This window comes from Ictalurus punctatus, chromosome 4, assembly GCF_001660625.3.
Source record: "Ictalurus punctatus breed USDA103 chromosome 4, Coco_2.0, whole genome shotgun sequence".
NCBI classification, from domain to species: domain Eukaryota; kingdom Metazoa; phylum Chordata; class Actinopteri; order Siluriformes; family Ictaluridae; genus Ictalurus; species Ictalurus punctatus.
Genome location: NC_071284.1, coordinates 12,641,706 through 12,659,540, shown reverse-complemented (window position 1 = coordinate 12,659,540; position 17,835 = coordinate 12,641,706). Strand labels below are relative to the sequence as shown.

Below are 17,835 nucleotides of genomic sequence, written 5' to 3'. Positions count from 1 at the left end.
GATCTGTATTAAATGTTACCTTGTGTGTGTGTGTGTGTGTGTGTGTGTGTGTGTGTGTGTATCAGAACGGTGTGTTACTCCGCACTGTGCTGGACCCAGTGACTGGAGACCTGTCTGACACTCGCACACGCTATCTGGGCTCTCGACCAGTGAAGCTTTTCAGAGTGCGAATGCAGGGCCAGGAGGCTGTAAGTGTTCGCATATTCCGGAGCAGTTTCTGCTTCTTGTTTATATGTCATGTTTGTGAGGGAAGTTTTGTTATATCTATCATGCTGTCTGATCTCTTCAGGTGTTGGCCATGTCCAGTCGATCATGGCTGAGCTACTCCTACCAGTCACGTTTCCATCTGACGCCACTTTCATATGAAACCCTGGAGTACGCCTCAGGGTTTGCTTCAGAGCAATGTCCTGAAGGCATTGTGGCCATCTCTACCAACACCTTGAGGTAATGTCCACACTTTCTGTGAAATATATGCTGAAAAAAATCACCATGCCAGACACATCTTGTACAGCATCTGCAGAGAATATGTAGTTTCCAGGGTTCTCATCAAGTTCCAGGAAAAGTTTAACTTTTTAAATATTTTAATTTCAGATTTTAGGTTGACAGTAAGTATGTGATGACCATATCTTTTCTTTTTTTTCTTTTTTTTAAGTAAATGAAAAATAATTAGTTTATTCATATTTTGTAAGCATTTCTCATATTTTAAAATAGTTTCTCCCCAAGTGACATTGCACAATTTATTAGGAAAACCACTGTACCACCATGTGACACATGGCATACAGATCATTATCTTCAGTTAAAGATTACATCAGAATATGGGTGAAATATGATCTCATTGGGTTACAGTCAGGTCAGCCAGGAATCTGATCCTTCTGTGGGTACAGGATCACTTGTACATCTGAAAATCGATAAAACATCACCTGGTCTTTTTCCAATGTTCAACTGTCTGGTTTTTGTGACCGCACCGGTTTTGTCTGGCACCAACAACCATGCCACAATAAGTTACTAAGATCTCATTATTGCCCTATTCTGAGTGTATGAAGAAATTGTCATTATTAAATCGTTCTCATTAATATTTTAATAAATAGACTTTTGTCTCAAAAAGATGCATTCTGAAACTGACTCCCGTGAGAAATATTTTAAAAATGCAAATGAATCATAAAGTTGCAGCGTCATGCTCTGCTAAACAACGTGGTGTTGAAATTTGTAACTTCACTGTTACAATGAGGAGTATCAGTGAAGTGCACACACAAAATGTATCTTTTTGTAGCATTGTTATGATTAAATTGCAGTTAGGGTTATACATTTCTTGCATCTGTCATTGGTAAATGGTTAGTACTTTTATACATTACTTGGGGCTTTAAGCAGGTTGCTAAATATGAGTCATTGTATGACAATATTCCCTGAACAACAGCTGTCGTGTTACGTAATTTGTTCAGAAGGTTGTGGGGGAAAGAAATTGGGAAATTCCTTTCCAAAATGAGTGGAAATGCCTTCAGGCACAAAATAATTTTCCATGACTGTCTACAAGCTTGGCTATATGTAATCATGCATAGTCAGTAGGACACTGACTAAACGTGAACATTTGGTTCAGTTAGATTTGCAGGGTGAAAGCACGGGTTATATTGGTGACCATTTTTAAGATATGAGTAGTGTTATTGAATACAGTTCATTACTGCTGCTATGAGCAGTATTTAATAAAGCTACAAACTTTCTCCTTTATTTCTATATTCACATATTTATTTATTTTTTAATATCTGAAAATCAAATCATATAACTTTGAACTACAGTGTGACCTGTACTTGCACTAAAATTATGGTTTGTTTCTGTTAATACCATTGGTTTTTACGCTTTCATGTATTAGTTTCAATTTTAGTTCTTTTGGTAAACGTGTGGGTGACTGCACGAAGGTGCTTGTTTAAGATGGCGGGGTTTTTCCGATTAATTTTAGCACCCACAGCACATCGTTAGAATCTAGCATGTAGATTTTTTTTTTGTGCGTAAACTTAAAAATATTCCCACACTCCACATTCTTCTTTTCTTGTGTATCTTTACTAACCTGCCACTTTTTTCAAAAGAGTACTGAGATATTATCCTTTCACGAAAGTATGTGCACTTATCAAAAATTCACTTTGTTAAAAGTGGTTTAAAGATTAAAATCTGGTCAAAAATTTACTCGAGTGAAAGTCAAAGGTTGTTCTGTTAAAATTTGCTAAAGTGTTAATGTAAATTAAATTAATGTAATGTTTCCATGGAAACTAGCTTTTACTTTTATTATACAGATCTAAATCTGTTAATGATCTTCCTTTTAAAGCAACTATGCTGTTTTGACTGAAATATCAATCTCTGTAGGTTTGCTGGTTATGTGCATGATTAATGTTACGTAGTTTGATAATCGATCAGTCGGTAGTAAAATATCCTGTAGATAACCAATATTTACTACTATGTGGAATTTAACTTGCTGACTTGCAAATTTCTCAGGTACTGTAATCGATGCTAGTGTAATCTAGCGTTAGCGAAGAAATTGACTAATGTGTTTAAATATAGCCAGATAATGTTACCAAATTAGCAAAACTTACCTCAACATGCTTTTTGAAATGAGATGGAGTTCATGTGTTCTAATAAGGCAAAGGTGATACCTCATTTTATGAGTCTTACGCCAGCTTTTTAAAACAGTTAACTGGGGTAGTCTAGGGCGCTCGTCTTCAAGTTCAACACTGCAATCTGGTGTCTTATTCATTAGGTATGAGACAGAATTGAGTTTTCTCAGATATCGCAATACAAAATACTGCAAGACTAATTTTGATTCTCTGAGGTGTATCGCCATATTGTGTGTAGTGCTGGCAGTGGCATAACTAGAAATTAAATTAAGGTATAAGGAAATATAAAATCATGGTAGTTTTCATAGTCTGTAGTGACATTATTGTGCATTTAACACAAATTATGACAGTCATGACACGAATTTATCTTCTGCCTAACAACTATTCATCTTAATAACTAGAAATGTATTTATAACACTGAAAAAGATTAAAATAACATGTTAATAATAGAGTGAAGTAACACCTTATGTCACCTGATCTACTTTTCTTACAATACAATGTGTGATATTGCAGTGGTTCGATTTGTCACTACAAAATAAATGTTCTAAAATGTCATGTTTTATGTGTGACAATATTGTCTCGTGTCAATATCGTTTCATGAAGCCTGTATTAGGATACGTCTGTTGTGGCTTTATGGTATCGCCCCATGCCTTCAGACGCATATAGATACTTATAGTATTACCTACATTGTGTAGCATGAGAACGTTACCGCAGATAAATCTGCACAACTCTTTTTTTTTTTTTTTTTTTTGGTACTTTGAATAACTTGATTGAATGCTTAACTGAGCCTGTTCAATTGATAATGTATAGTCATTGGCTAGATAATAGAAGAGACCGTTGCGGCTTGTAAAGTACTTTGAAAGTATAAATAAAAATGTGATTAAGAGTGCAAGCATTCAATTTCTATTATATTCAAGCATGACTATGCCAAAATTATACTTACAAAGTATAGTTATTCAGGTATTTTCCACTCCCGTATTTTTGAAAAATGTTGGACTAATAATTAAGCTGACTTTGTGAACCAGTAACCACCATCTAAAATCCAACCTAGGCTGCTATCAGTCAGAAAATGCATGGCATTTACTTCTGACTAATATCTAAGTTAACCCTCCCATTTCCACATTTGAAATGTCTGAAATACTGGTTAATCTCTCTTTCTCTGATTTTTTTTTTTTTTTTTTTTTTTTTTTTTTTTTTGACTTTCCTCATTTAAGATCATGATCTTGTATGCAAATATCTCTTTTTATACCTTGTCTCGGACAAAGGTTTACTGTTTTAAAACTGTTCTTTGCTGTTTTTGTGTGTATTTCAAATGTGGAAGTCATTCTGACCCATAACATAACGGATGGAACTTTTTTCCCCAACAGGAGGGTTAATCTAATCTGACAGTCTGTTTTCTACCTTGGCATAATTGCTCTTTGCCCGAGTTGTTTCTGTTTGAGTCAGTCCCCCCCCCCCCCCCCCCCACTGTGGAAAATCTTAACATGGGTTGTCCAACTAAATATTAAATGAAGCAGGTTTGTTTATATCAATTCTCTATTTTCTCCTGAACATGTGCCTCTTTACACTTGTGTGTTATACTGAAATTTTCTAGTGCATGTTTACCATTAGACTTACTGAAGTATGTATTTAAATATCATTTTGGTGTATAATTCAGATCTCTATCTTTAAAGGGTATTTGGGTTGCACTTGGTGTTCTAAACATTGCTGACATATTGATTGTTAATGAAGTCTACTTTCACTTTTGCTCCCCCCCCCTCCTCTGACAGAATTCTGGCTCTGGAGAAGCTGGGTGCTGTTTTTAATCAGGTAGCTTTTCCGCTCCAGTATACACCACGCAGATTTGTCATTCACCCAGAGACCAACAACTTGGTCCTCATTGAAACTGACCACAATGCTTACACTGAAGCCACCAAGGCCCAGCGCAAGCAGCAGATGGCAGAGGTGAGGGCACAGTGCGTGATGGGATTGACATTTCAGCTTTGAGTTGACTTAGGCTGATTCTCTCAATGATGGCTTTACATTTGGTAGGGAAGCATTAGCTAAATCAAAGTTCTCTGTATTGGAAGTTGTTTGTGTTTGTTGATAGTTGGTCTTCTCATTGGTTCAGTGACTAATTATGCATGCTGAGTGTTTTATAAGCCAAGAACCACACTTTGTATGCTCAAAGATCACAGCCAAAACAAACACTGGAAATTCCTGAGTGCTATTTTTCTGTTTGTAGGAAATGGTGGAGGCTGCCGGAGAGGATGAGAGGGAGCTGGCTGCAGAAATGGCTGCTGCCTTTTTGAACGAGAACCTTCCAGAAGCCATCTTTGGTGCCCCAAAGGCTGGCTCAGGACAGTGGGCCTCACTGGTGCGCCTGATCAACCCCATCCAGGGCAACACCCTGGATTTGGTTCAGCTGGAGCAGAATGAAGCAGCCTTTAGGTAATCCATGGGAAATGTTGGGAACGTGCGTGCAATGGGGGAAAGAGCTGACCGTGCATTTGGAGTAATCGGTGGAATGAAATTGATTGAGAGGAATACATTCTTGAATATTTGAGTGGTTTTGACTGTAGTTCTGTGCATTGCAATATCCCTCTCCCTCTTTCTCTCTGTCTTCAGTGTGGCTGTTTGTCGCTTTGCCAATGGAGGTGATGACTGGTATGTGTTGGTGGGTGTGGCAAGAGACATGATCCTTAACCCACGCTCAGTGGGCGGTGGCTACATTTATACCTACCGCCTGGTAGGAGGTGGTGAAAAGCTGGAGTTTGTACACAAGGTGAGTTCAAGGGGAAATAACTCTACAAAACTGACTACTATTCAGGCCCATCTGTGAGTTTGTGGGTGAAAAATGAAATCCCCTACAAATCTTTCTTCAATAATCAATAAAGGTCATATAACCATTATTGGACTGACAAACATCTGTGAGCTAAAAGAAACCTTTGTGTTTGTGTTCCTACCTAATCACTGTTCTTCCAAAGCAATGTTATAGCCTTTTTATTTTTTATACCTTCACATGATAATGATTGTTCATTGAGTTTGTACTACCAGAATGAGCTAATTTTAATATGCTGTGCTGGCAGACCCCAGTGGAGGATGTGCCCCTGGCCATCGCCCCCTTCCAGGGCAGAGTGTTGGTGGGGGTCGGCAAACTGCTGCGCATCTATGACCTTGGCAAAAAGAAGCTGCTCCGCAAGTGTGAGAACAAGGTAAGCAGGCAAATAGGGGCCCTTACACTGGATTGTGTATTGGGAAGGAAATGAGAGCTCAGCAGTGATTGAGAACACATACAAATGAATGTTTATACAGTGTACAGTCACTTTGCTTTGTGATTTTTAAATCATTTTGCTTCATTAAATAAGTCTAATTATTTGTTTGCCAAAGAATGTAAGTCCTTCCAGAAAGAGAAGTATAATCTTTATTTAAAATCTTGTGAGCTGCGTTTTGCTGGGAACTCCAATCCTAGTAGTTACAGCATCTGGGGGTCAGGACCTTGCAGACTAAAGAGTCTACACAAATAAGGGGTCATTTTATAGTCGGAGACTGGAGCTGTACCAGGACTTTGAGAACCCACAGTTATGTATTGAAACAGGCACAGCATTGACCAAACTCCAATACAGTACCAATTATTCAGTGCAAAGCTGTTATGTAATTGCTAGTGCCATCAATTCATATTTACACACTAAATATCAAGTAAATATAATCTAAAATAAAATAACCAGTTAGGTGTATAGCCATTGCACTGAGTGTTAAGAAAACTAAATGCTGACAATGTTGGCAAAAAATCTTTTGCCATTTGTGACTTAAAGTTTGTGTAATAAAACATAATTCAATATCCATACTTTCTTTAATTTCAATATGATGTATAGAGGTGGTGGTATTATTGTTTTAAGTAATAATTATTCGTTTACTTATTTATGTTTTTATTTTTTGAGGTGTTTAGCATGTTCAAAAACTTAATACACAGGTTTTCACATGGTGAAATGCCATCAATTTCTGGCAAAAGATTAGACTTGGGTATGGCCCAGGGACACTCTAGTACCCTGTGACATTTCTCTCAATTGTGGGCATCCGGTTTCAACAACATAATACACAATTTGTTGGCATTTTTGTCTTTTATTTAAGACCAACACATTTCACAATTGCACTCATTAACTCCACTCAACAGGAAGTCAGCTGTTTTGGAATTTGTTTTTACAGTTACCAAACTTATGTAGTCCTCCTACAAGATTCATTCATTTCATACCACGTTTAGCATCATGATATCAATGATATTAAATTGCAAAGGGGTTTTTGGTGTTTGCAACAGTGTTGCTGTGGCGATTAAGTCAAACATGTCATGATACACAAACAGGAAGTGTAGCATAATTCCTCTGTGCATGGTGTGATGTGGCCCAAAATTCTCATGAATGTTCAGTGATGAGGTATAATCATGTGCACATGCCAATAATAACTCATTGTCATAGCACCACCAGTTGGAAACAGGACATGAGGCTTTTAAACTAATCTTTTAAATACCCCTCATCAGATTCATGCAAAATTTGGACAGCATGTTATCAACATATGTGGTGTTAAATTTCAAAGGAATTTTTGATTGTTTAAACTGTATTGCCATGGTAGTGTGATCAGTTAATCTCATGCCAAACAAACGTGCCATAATTCCACCGCGTGTAGTAGTTCACATGTATGTTAAATTATGGGAAATATTTATTGTCATGGTGCCACTAATTGGACAATAGGTGGTGAGGCTTATGAAGCAAAAATTTCAATTCTCCTAGAAGTTTCATCTCATCCTTACTATGTATGTTAAATCAGGGTGATGTATACAGCTGGGTTAGTGAGTCATTGTGAGAACACCCCACTTGGCACTATAAGTGGTGCTTATAGCTCGACAATCACATTTTGTCAGCTTGATGTCAACACGTCTGTCATGTTTATCTGCAAGAAAAAATGTTGCTATTTTGAATAGTTTTTTTTTATGGCAGTGTGTTCAATTAACCCGTGATACAGTCCAAAAAGGTGGTGGTGTGTAATTTCCCTTTGTGTCATAGGATGTGGCTCGGTGTTCACATGTATGTTCCATTCAAATGCAGTGTAATTAACATCCACCCACCCATACACATAAGACACACTGTCGTAGTGGCAACAACTGGCAATAGAATATGAGATTTAAACCAGTGGTTTAAATCACCCCCCACCCCCCGGATCAGGATTGAAAAACCACTGACTTAAATAACCAGTCTTTTACTTTCTCCTCAAAAAAGAATCATTATGTTAGCAGGAATTCATTACATTCACACTTCAATATTGTAACTGCAGCCTCACATCATTGAAAATCCACAATTTCTGTTATTGAGTATATGTTTAAATGGAAATGCCATGGCAACACACTTAATGAATGACGCTTTTTAATCAGAAAGACTTCTTTAATAATTCCAAAATGCCTCATGCAAAGATGATATTCAAGATGAGTATAATGTTCTGTTCGTCATGCCTTTAACATGTAAAAAGGGTGATTGCACCGCCTTCGCACCTTTCATGCTTGGACCTGCCAGTCACTGCTTGTAGCTATATTTATGCGTGTTATTTCCCCTTGTACAGCTCATGTGTAGGAGTAAAATTAATGTGATCGAATCTAGCAGTATTTGTTTCCCCATAAAGGTGAAGGTCTTCAATGTAATTCTAGTGATATATTAAAATGGAAAATAAAAATTTCTAGCCAAAATAAACTTTTACATATGAAGTCCTGTGAACTTGAACAGACCAGAAGTTTTATTTTTGCAATAGTAAATGTTTGCTTGTTTCTAAGCAATGGAATGATTTGCTTGTATGTAGTCATTCGAATGTAACCTTTTAGTTAACCATAATTAGGCATCGGTAATTAGGCACCTTTTTCAGCACATAGAACATCCCCCTTCCAACACTATTAACCATCCTTACTCTTAATCTTCTGTATTCTGGTGATGATGACTAGTCATCTCAGCATCACCAGCGTTTGAGAAATGTGCACTACACGCTGGTTCACCTCCAGAGAAACCATCCTGTGCTGTTTTGCCCTTCTCTTATCAAGAAGTAGAACCTATGTATATTTGCCCAGGTGTTGGTGTGGTGTGCAGCAGCTGTATGTAATGCATTATCAGAACTCAAGGGTGTATTTAAATAATCTATGTCTGTACATTAGTTACTGGATAAAAGATGTTTTTGAATAATGGTAGAACCTTTTTCTTGTGAGAGACTTGCATGTACTGTCACGCGGATCGAGCCTCTGTCATTTGTAAATATTATAACTGTCTTTCATGTGTGCTTTATTTTCCACTAGCTATACTGAGGAAAGTCAAAGGCTTTCTTTGCACCTACTTATCTTGTAGGCTGTTACATGTTATGTTAAACTGCAGTTGTCTTTTGTATATTCTTGAAGCATGTTCCTAACCTGGTGACGGGCATCCACACCATTGGCCAGCGTGTGATTGTGTCAGACATCCAAGAAAGTCTATTCTGGGTGCGCTACAAGCGCAATGAAAACCAGCTCATCATCTTTGCTGATGACACAAACCCACGCTGGGTTACCACCGCCTGTCTGCTCGACTATGACACCATGGCTGCAGCTGACAAGTTTGGGAATATTAGTATTGTGAGTGCCGTATCCATAATCCGTTCAGTTTAGCTACATAATCTTAGTCAGTACTTTTACATGGACAGCAATAATCTTAATTATTGACCTTATTCTGAATAAGACAATATTGTGATTAATGTTATAGAACATAGATCGATTAACGGCACGTCATTACGTCCCGAAGCCACGCTGTCCGACGTTCCCTCCAGAACTTCACGTATTGATATACAGTTTGTCTTCGTTATGGTACCGTATACAGTTTTGGGTGTTTCATTTTTACTTTTACGAAGTCTTCAAGTGCAGTTAATTATTTGTCATATTATATGTGCAAATAGAAGACTGCTTGAAGCCGTGTGCTGCATCTGAAACCGCGTACTTACCAAAATACATGCATTGTACCTACTATATAGCAGGTAAGTACACGATTTTGGACGCAGCCGTGCTCTCTTGTTTGCCGTCAAACGGTTGAGCTCTGCCGTGTGTGTACGTGTCCTGTCGCAAAATTTTGGCGAAATCTCCCACACAATGTCAATCGTGTGATTAAGGTGTGTACGTGTCTATAACGTAACTAAAATAGGAATACTGTACATATCTTAATTCCATTTGTATTTACTTTAAGTATGATTTTAGCCAGATCAAGGTCATCAATAATCATTGTTTACATGGTAGTTTCTTTTACAGGGTATTGTCTTAATCGGGTTAATACCGGATTATTGTTGTCCATGTAAATGTACTGAGTGTTAGGTTCCATTTATAAACATTAATGACTGATTTAACCTTGTGTATGACAATTGTTTGCTAGGTTCGTCTACCACCAAATACCAGTGATGATGTGGATGAGGACCCCACAGGGAACAAAGCATTGTGGGACAGAGGCCTGCTCAATGGAGCCTCCCAAAAGGTATCGGTCTTTGTTAAACTTGCACTCTGTTACCCAGGCATGGGGAAATTTCACCAGACAGCCTCCATGATTCTGTTTTTGCGTCAGTGTTTGTGTCTAGCTGTTGTTGAGGTCACTTCAGCATACACCCAAACATCCATAGAAGTTAGCTTAGGTCTGTGCTGTGGTCAGTTTCTGAAGACCCCAAAACCACGTTTGTCCACATGCCAGACGCTGTTATTATCTAATCAGGGTCCTAGAATTGCTTAGGTGGACATGGGGGAAATTCCCAGTGTGCCCCAATGACTTGTTGGGAATTTAGGCACATGCCAAGAGTGTGTGTAAGCAAGTGAGAGGAGGAAAGGGTGGGTTGACATTGGCTTATTGAAAAGGAGCTTGCTTGTGCATGCTAGCAAATGACCTTAATATGAACTGGTTATGAGTATTAGTGCTTAATTTATCAGAAGCACGTGTGTTGATGAGTGTGAAGTGTTCACGCTGCATGCACAGTAAAGGGAAGTTAGTGGCCAGATGACCACTGCATTCTTACGCTGTTTGTTTATGTTCCAGGCTGATGTAATTATGAACTATCACATAGGAGAAACAGTCCTGTCACTACAGAAGACCACGCTCATCCCTGGAGGCTCAGAGTCTCTGGTGTACACCACTCTCTCAGGTGGCATTGGCATCCTTGTGCCCTTCACCTCTCATGAGGTATGGCTGTATTCCTGTTGAAAACCAAAAGCATCTGATAAAAAGGTCAAAGGCACTGTCTAGGCCGTTTGTCCCTTTTCTCAGTGACAGCTTGGTATTGTGTCCAAACAGTGTGTGCAGTTCAGTGCTCTGCTGCTTCTTATTTCAAAGGGGAAAAGGAGCTGCAGGGTCATGGTGACAATTCATTGAAAGAGGCACAAAAAAGTGTGTTTTTTGTTCCCTAGCAGTAAAAAAAAAAAAAAATGCACAACATGTATTTTTTTTAAATTAACTTTTGGCTAGAATTTGGTAATGATCTGCACACAATGTTAAATTTTAAAAAATAATAATAAATTTTATGTATATTTGTGTGTTTTTTTGCATGTAAATAAACCCCATTCATATTAATATTGTTTTCTGTGCCCTCAGGATCATGACTTCTTCCAGCACTTAGAAATGCACATGCGCTCAGAGTTTCCTCCACTTTGTGGCCGAGACCATCTTAGCTTCCGCTCCTATTATTTCCCTGTGAAGGTTAGTACACGTACAGGAAAGCCTCTGTCATTCAGTGTTTTGCAAGCCGCTTTTAACAAGTGTTGCAATTTCTTAGTACGATTAAATGATAAAGGATACAGTAATGTCTGTAGTGGTTATATACATATAAACAATAATGCATTATCAGAAAACATGCCAACAGCTTACAGTAATACAGTTATTCTTAAAAGCTCTATAACTGTATGGTAATATTTTGCCTGAGGGGGAAAAGTGAAAGGGAGCTTGTGACCTGAGACACAGGCATGTTTTACCTGAGGCAGTTTTGCCAGTGTAATTGCAGTGAGTGAATATTTGTTTAGATAGTTTAAGTAGGTTTAGGAATGCTGTCTCACAACAAATGGAGCAACACTGTTAATGCAGTTGTCTTGAATGAAAGCAGAACTGTAGTATTACTACAAAAAGATTAATTAAATCGAGACCCAAAAAGGAAATTTATGAGCAAACACACAAGTGCCCTTGACGGCCTTTGAGTCATGTTCTACATCTAACAGGAAATCTTAAAATAGGAGGGGAAAAACTGTTCTGAAAGGTGCTTTAAATTGCATTTTATATGTATATGTTGCTGGTTTGTGTTGCAGAATGTAATTGATGGAGATCTCTGTGAGCAGTTTAACTCCATGGATCCCCACAAGCAGAAAAGTGTTGCTGAAGAGTTGGACCGCACACCACCAGAAGTGTCTAAGAAACTGGAAGACATCCGCACACGTTATGCCTTTTAAAAGCCTAGTTGAGGTTATTCTCCAAATTACCTTTTTTCAAACACACTTTTTCAGTGCAGCCACAAGCTTTCTGCCATAAATATAAGTACAGTATTGTGGATGAGTGCACCAAAAACTGTTGGAGACAGGACCCATTAGAGAGATGAGATGTCCCTTGAGCAGTGTAGCTGAAGATTTCAATTCCATGGACTAAGTTGTGGCTTGAACAGAGTTAAGACTAAGGAGGTGAACATGTTGGACAATACTTTTTCTGCTGCCAATGTTTGAAATGATGTCTGATTTTTATTGTTTGATAAGATTTCATATTTAGCAACAAGTTTAGTTCATTTGGAGGTTGAAAATAGTATCGCTCTTACATGTCATTGTTCCAAATGATGGTGGAATTTGCAAAAAAAAAAAAAAAATAGCTGTCTTTACAGAGGAACAGTGCGGTGTTTGTGGTTGTAATCGCCCCCCCCCCCCCCCCCCCCCCCCAACTTGGGCCTGTTGCCCATATTAAACCCATTACCCACACTTCTTTTTAAGACTGTACCAAATGAAATACTATTTGTAAAATTGATGTCAGAATTTTGTAAATAAATGTTTTTTTAATTCAATTTGGTGTTCAGTCAGTTTTGATCTTTGTCACCTTTGTTGGGCTTTGGGTAGAAAATGGGTCATGTAAAGAATACTGTCCCTTTACACGTGTAACTGATCACACAGGTAGACAGGATTCCTCAGTGCAACCCCTCCAACCTGAATTGCTCTTTTCTCTCGTGTCTTGTGTTCTGGTCATGCTTTCCTCACGTTATAGTTAAGCTACCGGTGTAAAGTGTGGAAACCTTTATTTCCCCAGCCAGTCACACTACTTAAAGTCTGTTGCTTGTGGCCTGCAGTCCCAGTAATTCTATAAAACGATCCATCTGTGAAGTTTGTCTAGTAAGGCCTCAGGAATGTTTGTATATATTAGAGTTGTAAAGAAGCTTTGTCTGTAAACTTTGTTTTAAGAAAAACACATTTAAATCTAGTTTAAACTCGATATTTTTTTTTGCCAGTCAGTATTTGTTTTGGATCCTGTGTGGTGTTCCGCTCTGTAGTGCCAGTCAGTTTTGACTGAGGGTGTAAACCTGGCGACTTGTATGAGGTTATTGGTAGGATTAAAAATTTTTTCAAAGCTTAACCCTTTGGATTTGTCCATCATTTTAGTGAAATATATCCAAAATGTAAAGGCTACGTATGCCAGAGAAAATTGTATTGGGTTGGCAGATTCTGGAACTTATTTTTGGCCTATGCACAGGTGTATATTGGATTTTTGTTTGTTTTTAGGTCCATCCCCCCCACCCCCCAATGGCTTGAAAAAAAATCCTTTACAATCATCACATGCACGTGACATGATCACATTTATAGTTATGTAATATGAGTGTTATCCCATGTGAAAATAATGTGAAGGTGAAGGTCCATTTCACATGATCTGTATCTAATTTCTGACCATGACAAAACCAGATGTCCTATCATGTGAACATTTATCATGTAAAAATAAATGTTAGAAAGTCACATGTGAAAGTGTGAATCATAAGACGAAAAGAATGTGTGCAACATTCCCATGACCTATTTGTTTGGGATTACAGTGGTGTCTGGTTCACCGCTATTGATTTTGTGCTCATGTAATTATAAGAGGTGTCTCTAAATAGTATGGTGTGAGAGTCACAAAATGGTGCTTTTACAGTGGTCTGAGGGTGGGTGGAGTTTACCCTTTAAGAATGTAAGAGAGTTAATACACTTAACTCTGTGTATTAACTCTCTTACTTTAGTGTAGCTCTTCTGTATGGTCCAAAAAAAACTAAAGCCGTCTAACATTGAGTAATGTGTTTGGAAGTACTTGTTTTAAAAATAAATAAAATAAAAACTTTTGGATTTCATCCTTAAAATTCATGCAGGCTTAAGGGTCCAGTGTCTGTTTTATAGCTATTATGACCAACGGTTTCAGTCACTAATTCATCTCTAGTAACCACTTTAATCCGGGTTGTGGTCACAGTGGATCTGGAGGCTATCCCAGGAATACTGAGTGTGAGGTGGAAATTCCCCCCTCCATGAGACACCCGCCCATAACAGAGCACCATGTGCACACATTCACACACTCATTCATACCTAAGGCAATTTAACATAGCAAATCCACCTACATGCATTTTTTTGGGTGGTGGGAGACAGTAACCTGAGCTCAAGATGAGACTGGGGACCTTTAGAGCTGGAGGAGTTGGACCACCCCCAACAATTTGGGTGGTCCAATATATAGTATCGATGATTCATAACTAGGATGCAGTTTTAAAAATATGTCGCCTAAATAAAAGTTTTATTTCTAAGTGTTAACAGGTGGCACCTAGAAAAAGATGACTCTTATGACTGGGACATTTTAATAAGAAAAAAAAAAAAAACCCTTCGGCAGGTGATATTTATGGAACAGATGAAGATGGCTATGACCCATTTTAAAAAAGATAAGTTAACATCAGGTCCTGTGGATCCATGCAGGTCTATACATGTCTCTGAAAGTACAGAATCTACAGGAGGATCCCTAACTATAGAAGATGAAAACAAGAATGATTCCGTCTCTGTAAACAGAGCTGATAGCAGCAGTGAGTGGAGTGACTACAGGAAGGGACATGATGTCATGTCAGTGAAATAGGGATTTAAAGACATCTCGTTCATGCTTATCCCTCCGGGTTTTCCCAGTTTACATCATGTTTAGTGTGACCCATGGTGTCTTGGCTTGGGCTGGGGTTCACAGAATCCCCCTCTGGTCTACTTTCAATTAGTTGGAAAGTTCAATTAGTTTCTATTAGTTGAAACTCAACAAACTAATTAGTATGGATTATTGGGAGTACAGAATAAGCAGGATATCAGCCTGTGCCTGAGAAGAGCCAGACTCAAGGCAATGTGGTTTTGGCATTACACGGCCAGAGTAGTAAGCTGAATATACTTGTGTGGTAGGCAGGCAGGCAGGCTTAGCCCACTTCAAGCAGCCTCACAAAATAAGGTTTTTAAGGAACTTTGCCCAGCTTGACATTCTTAGCAGTCTCTTAACCGCAATGAATGTACGGAAGGAATTAGTAATGTGGGCAGGTGGGCGTTTGTGGGCAGCCCGCGGCTTTGTGGAGAGAGCGAGATGTGGGGGTGTGTACAGACAAATATAAGGTTTGATTGGATTTTTTTGTTTTGTTTTGTTTTTAAATCATGTTTCTAATTGGACCAGATGATTATTACAATGCAGCAACTCACAAATAAGCTTGGTGCTGAATTAAAAGCGTTGTGTGTAGAAGTAAATGTGTAAAAAGTTGGAGTTAAATTGGGCCTTAGAAGGTAGTGTAGCCCTAAATAAAGCAATAGTTCACCCTGAAACACATTAAATGTCTTTATATTGCAATATGTGTGATGTGCTTAGCGATTCTGGTGCTAACCTGTTATTCCTGTGTGAAGTTCACAGTGCAAGCGCACGGAGGCTTAGTGGTTAGCAAATTTGCCTCACACCTCCAGGGTCGGGGGTTCAATTCTCACCGTGACCATGTGTGTGCGGAGTTTGCATGTTCTCCCCGTGCTGCGGGGGTTTCCTCCGGGTACTCCGGTTTCCTCCCCCAGTCCAAAGACATGCATGGTAGGTTGATTGGCATGTCCAAAGTGTCTGTAGTGTATGAATGAGTGTGTGAGTGTGTATGTGATTGTGCCCTGCGATGGATTGGCACCCTGTCCAGGGTGTACCACGCCTTGTGCCTGATGCTCCCTGGGATAGGCTGAAAAGAATAAGCGGTATAGAAGATGCATGGATGGATGAAAGTTCACAGTACTGATGTCCCAGGGGGACTTTGCTAACATGCAGTTTAAAATCTCAATAATAAGGGATAACAGTCATATTTCACAGTTAGCTCCTAAAATTAAAAGAGTAAGAGATTGTTTTGTCACTCACCTTTTTCCAGTGACGTTCAGTGTCGCAGCAATTAGACGCAAACGTTCTCCAAATCCCAGAACCAAGTTCCAGAATACAGAGCAGAGGATATAGATGATGAGGTGAGAGAGCTGGAAAGACTAATGAATTAAAGCACTGCTGCATCATCTCTTTAGATACCAATTAAGTAAAGGTTAAATGCCATTGGCATCACTATCAGCAGGTAGTCAAACAGCATTGTTGGTAATGTAGGAAACTGTTAACCAAGTTGAAAATAAACCAAGGTGAGAGAAGTTTAAACTAAAAAAAAAATCAAGAAAAATTAAGTTTTTACAAGTTCTTAAAAATGATCATGAAATGCAATTGAAACAACTTTATTTCATTTTTTGAGCCTATATTTCTGTCTTAAGAGATTAATTTACTACCTACATGGTGGTGATCAGACGTAAAGTATACACCAAAATGCGATAAATATTTTCTAGAAGAGATACCTAATATAGCAAACCCCTTAGACTGTTTTGCTTTAATGGTCACAGCAGTTAACATACTTGACATGTTTTTCCGACTTCAAAATGAAAGGATGTTACTATAAAGCAATATAAACTTGTACTACTTCAATATTTACACAGTCAATTACAGTCCTAGAGCTCAGCTGTGCTTGCTGTTTCCTCCTCTGTCCTCCCTCCAATTTTACTCCTCTGGAAGGTTAAGATTTACCCATACAGAAATGTCACGTGAAAAATCAGGTGAATTTTCAGAAAATTCATGTTCTATGTTTCACACATTTTTCACATACTGTGTACAGTGCTGTGAAAAAGTACATGCCCCATCCTGATTTCTTGTTTTTGTGTATATCTCAGACTAAATTGTTTCAGAAATTAAAACAAAATCCAAGATCAATGGCAGTAAACACAAAATACAGTTTTTAAATGATAATATTATATATTGCAGTAAAAAAGTTGACCAATACCAGCTGGACCTGTGTGAAAATGTATTTGTCCCCATAGTTACTAATTCCCAAAATCTATGAAACAGCATTCATAATGGGGTCCAGCTGGACTAGACACAACCGGACCTGATTACTGTAAACCCTGTTCTATCAAATCAACACTTAAATAGAACTGTTACAACAGCATGAAGTTGGTTAAAAGGTCTTACCCAATAACACACTATGTCAAAATTGAAACAAATTCCAGAAATTATGTGGAAGAAGGTGATACATCAGTCTGGGAAGGGTTACAAAGCTATTTCAAAGGCTCTGGGACTCCAAAGAACCACAACAGGAGCCATTATCTCCAAATGGAAAAACTTGGGGTAGTAGTGAAACTTCCCAGAAGTGACTGACCGTCCAAAATTCTTCCAATACCACAGCAATAACTCATCCAGGAAGTCAAAAAACAGCCAAGGACAACATCAAAAGACTTACAGGCCCCTCTTTCATCAGTAAAGGTGACTGTTCATGACTCCATTATCAGTAAGACACTGGGCAAAAATGGCTTCCATGGAAGTGTGGTGAGGTGAAAACCACTGTTAACCCAGAATAACATTAAGGCACAGTTGAGTTTTGCAAAAACACACTTTGATGATCCTTTTAAGAGAATGTTCTATAGATTGATGAGTTGAAATTGGAACTGTTTGGGAGACAGGTGTCCCTTTATATCTGGTGTAAACCAAACACAGAATTCCACAAAAAGAACATACCTATAGTCAAGCATGGTGGTGGAAGTGTGATGGTGTGGGGACTGGTCAACTTGCAATAATTGAGGCAAACATGAATTCTGCTCTCTACCAGAAAATCATAAAGGAGAATGTCTGGTCTTCAGTCTGCAAGTTGAAACTCAAGCACAACTGGATTATGCAGCAAGACAATGATCTAA

General features: G+C 38.4%; 1 protein-coding gene across 1 annotated transcript in view; it reads left to right on the top strand.

Moving 5' to 3' along the window:
- The window catches only part of sf3b3 (splicing factor 3b, subunit 3), a 35,743-nt gene extending 23,102 nt beyond the window's left edge, over positions 1-12,641 (top strand). The window contains exons 17-27 of the mRNA XM_017466405.3: positions 66-188; positions 290-444; positions 4,370-4,544; positions 4,825-5,030; positions 5,208-5,364; positions 5,669-5,794; positions 9,004-9,216; positions 10,001-10,099; positions 10,649-10,792; positions 11,201-11,305; positions 11,905-12,641. Coding sequence (XP_017321894.1) covers positions 66-188; positions 290-444; positions 4,370-4,544; positions 4,825-5,030; positions 5,208-5,364; positions 5,669-5,794; positions 9,004-9,216; positions 10,001-10,099; positions 10,649-10,792; positions 11,201-11,305; positions 11,905-12,045 — 1,644 coding nt within the window. The 3' untranslated portion in view covers positions 12,046-12,641. The remainder of the gene's footprint in view (positions 1-65; positions 189-289; positions 445-4,369; positions 4,545-4,824; positions 5,031-5,207; positions 5,365-5,668; positions 5,795-9,003; positions 9,217-10,000; positions 10,100-10,648; positions 10,793-11,200; positions 11,306-11,904) is intronic.
- The last annotated feature ends 5,194 nt before the right edge of the window (positions 12,642-17,835 follow it).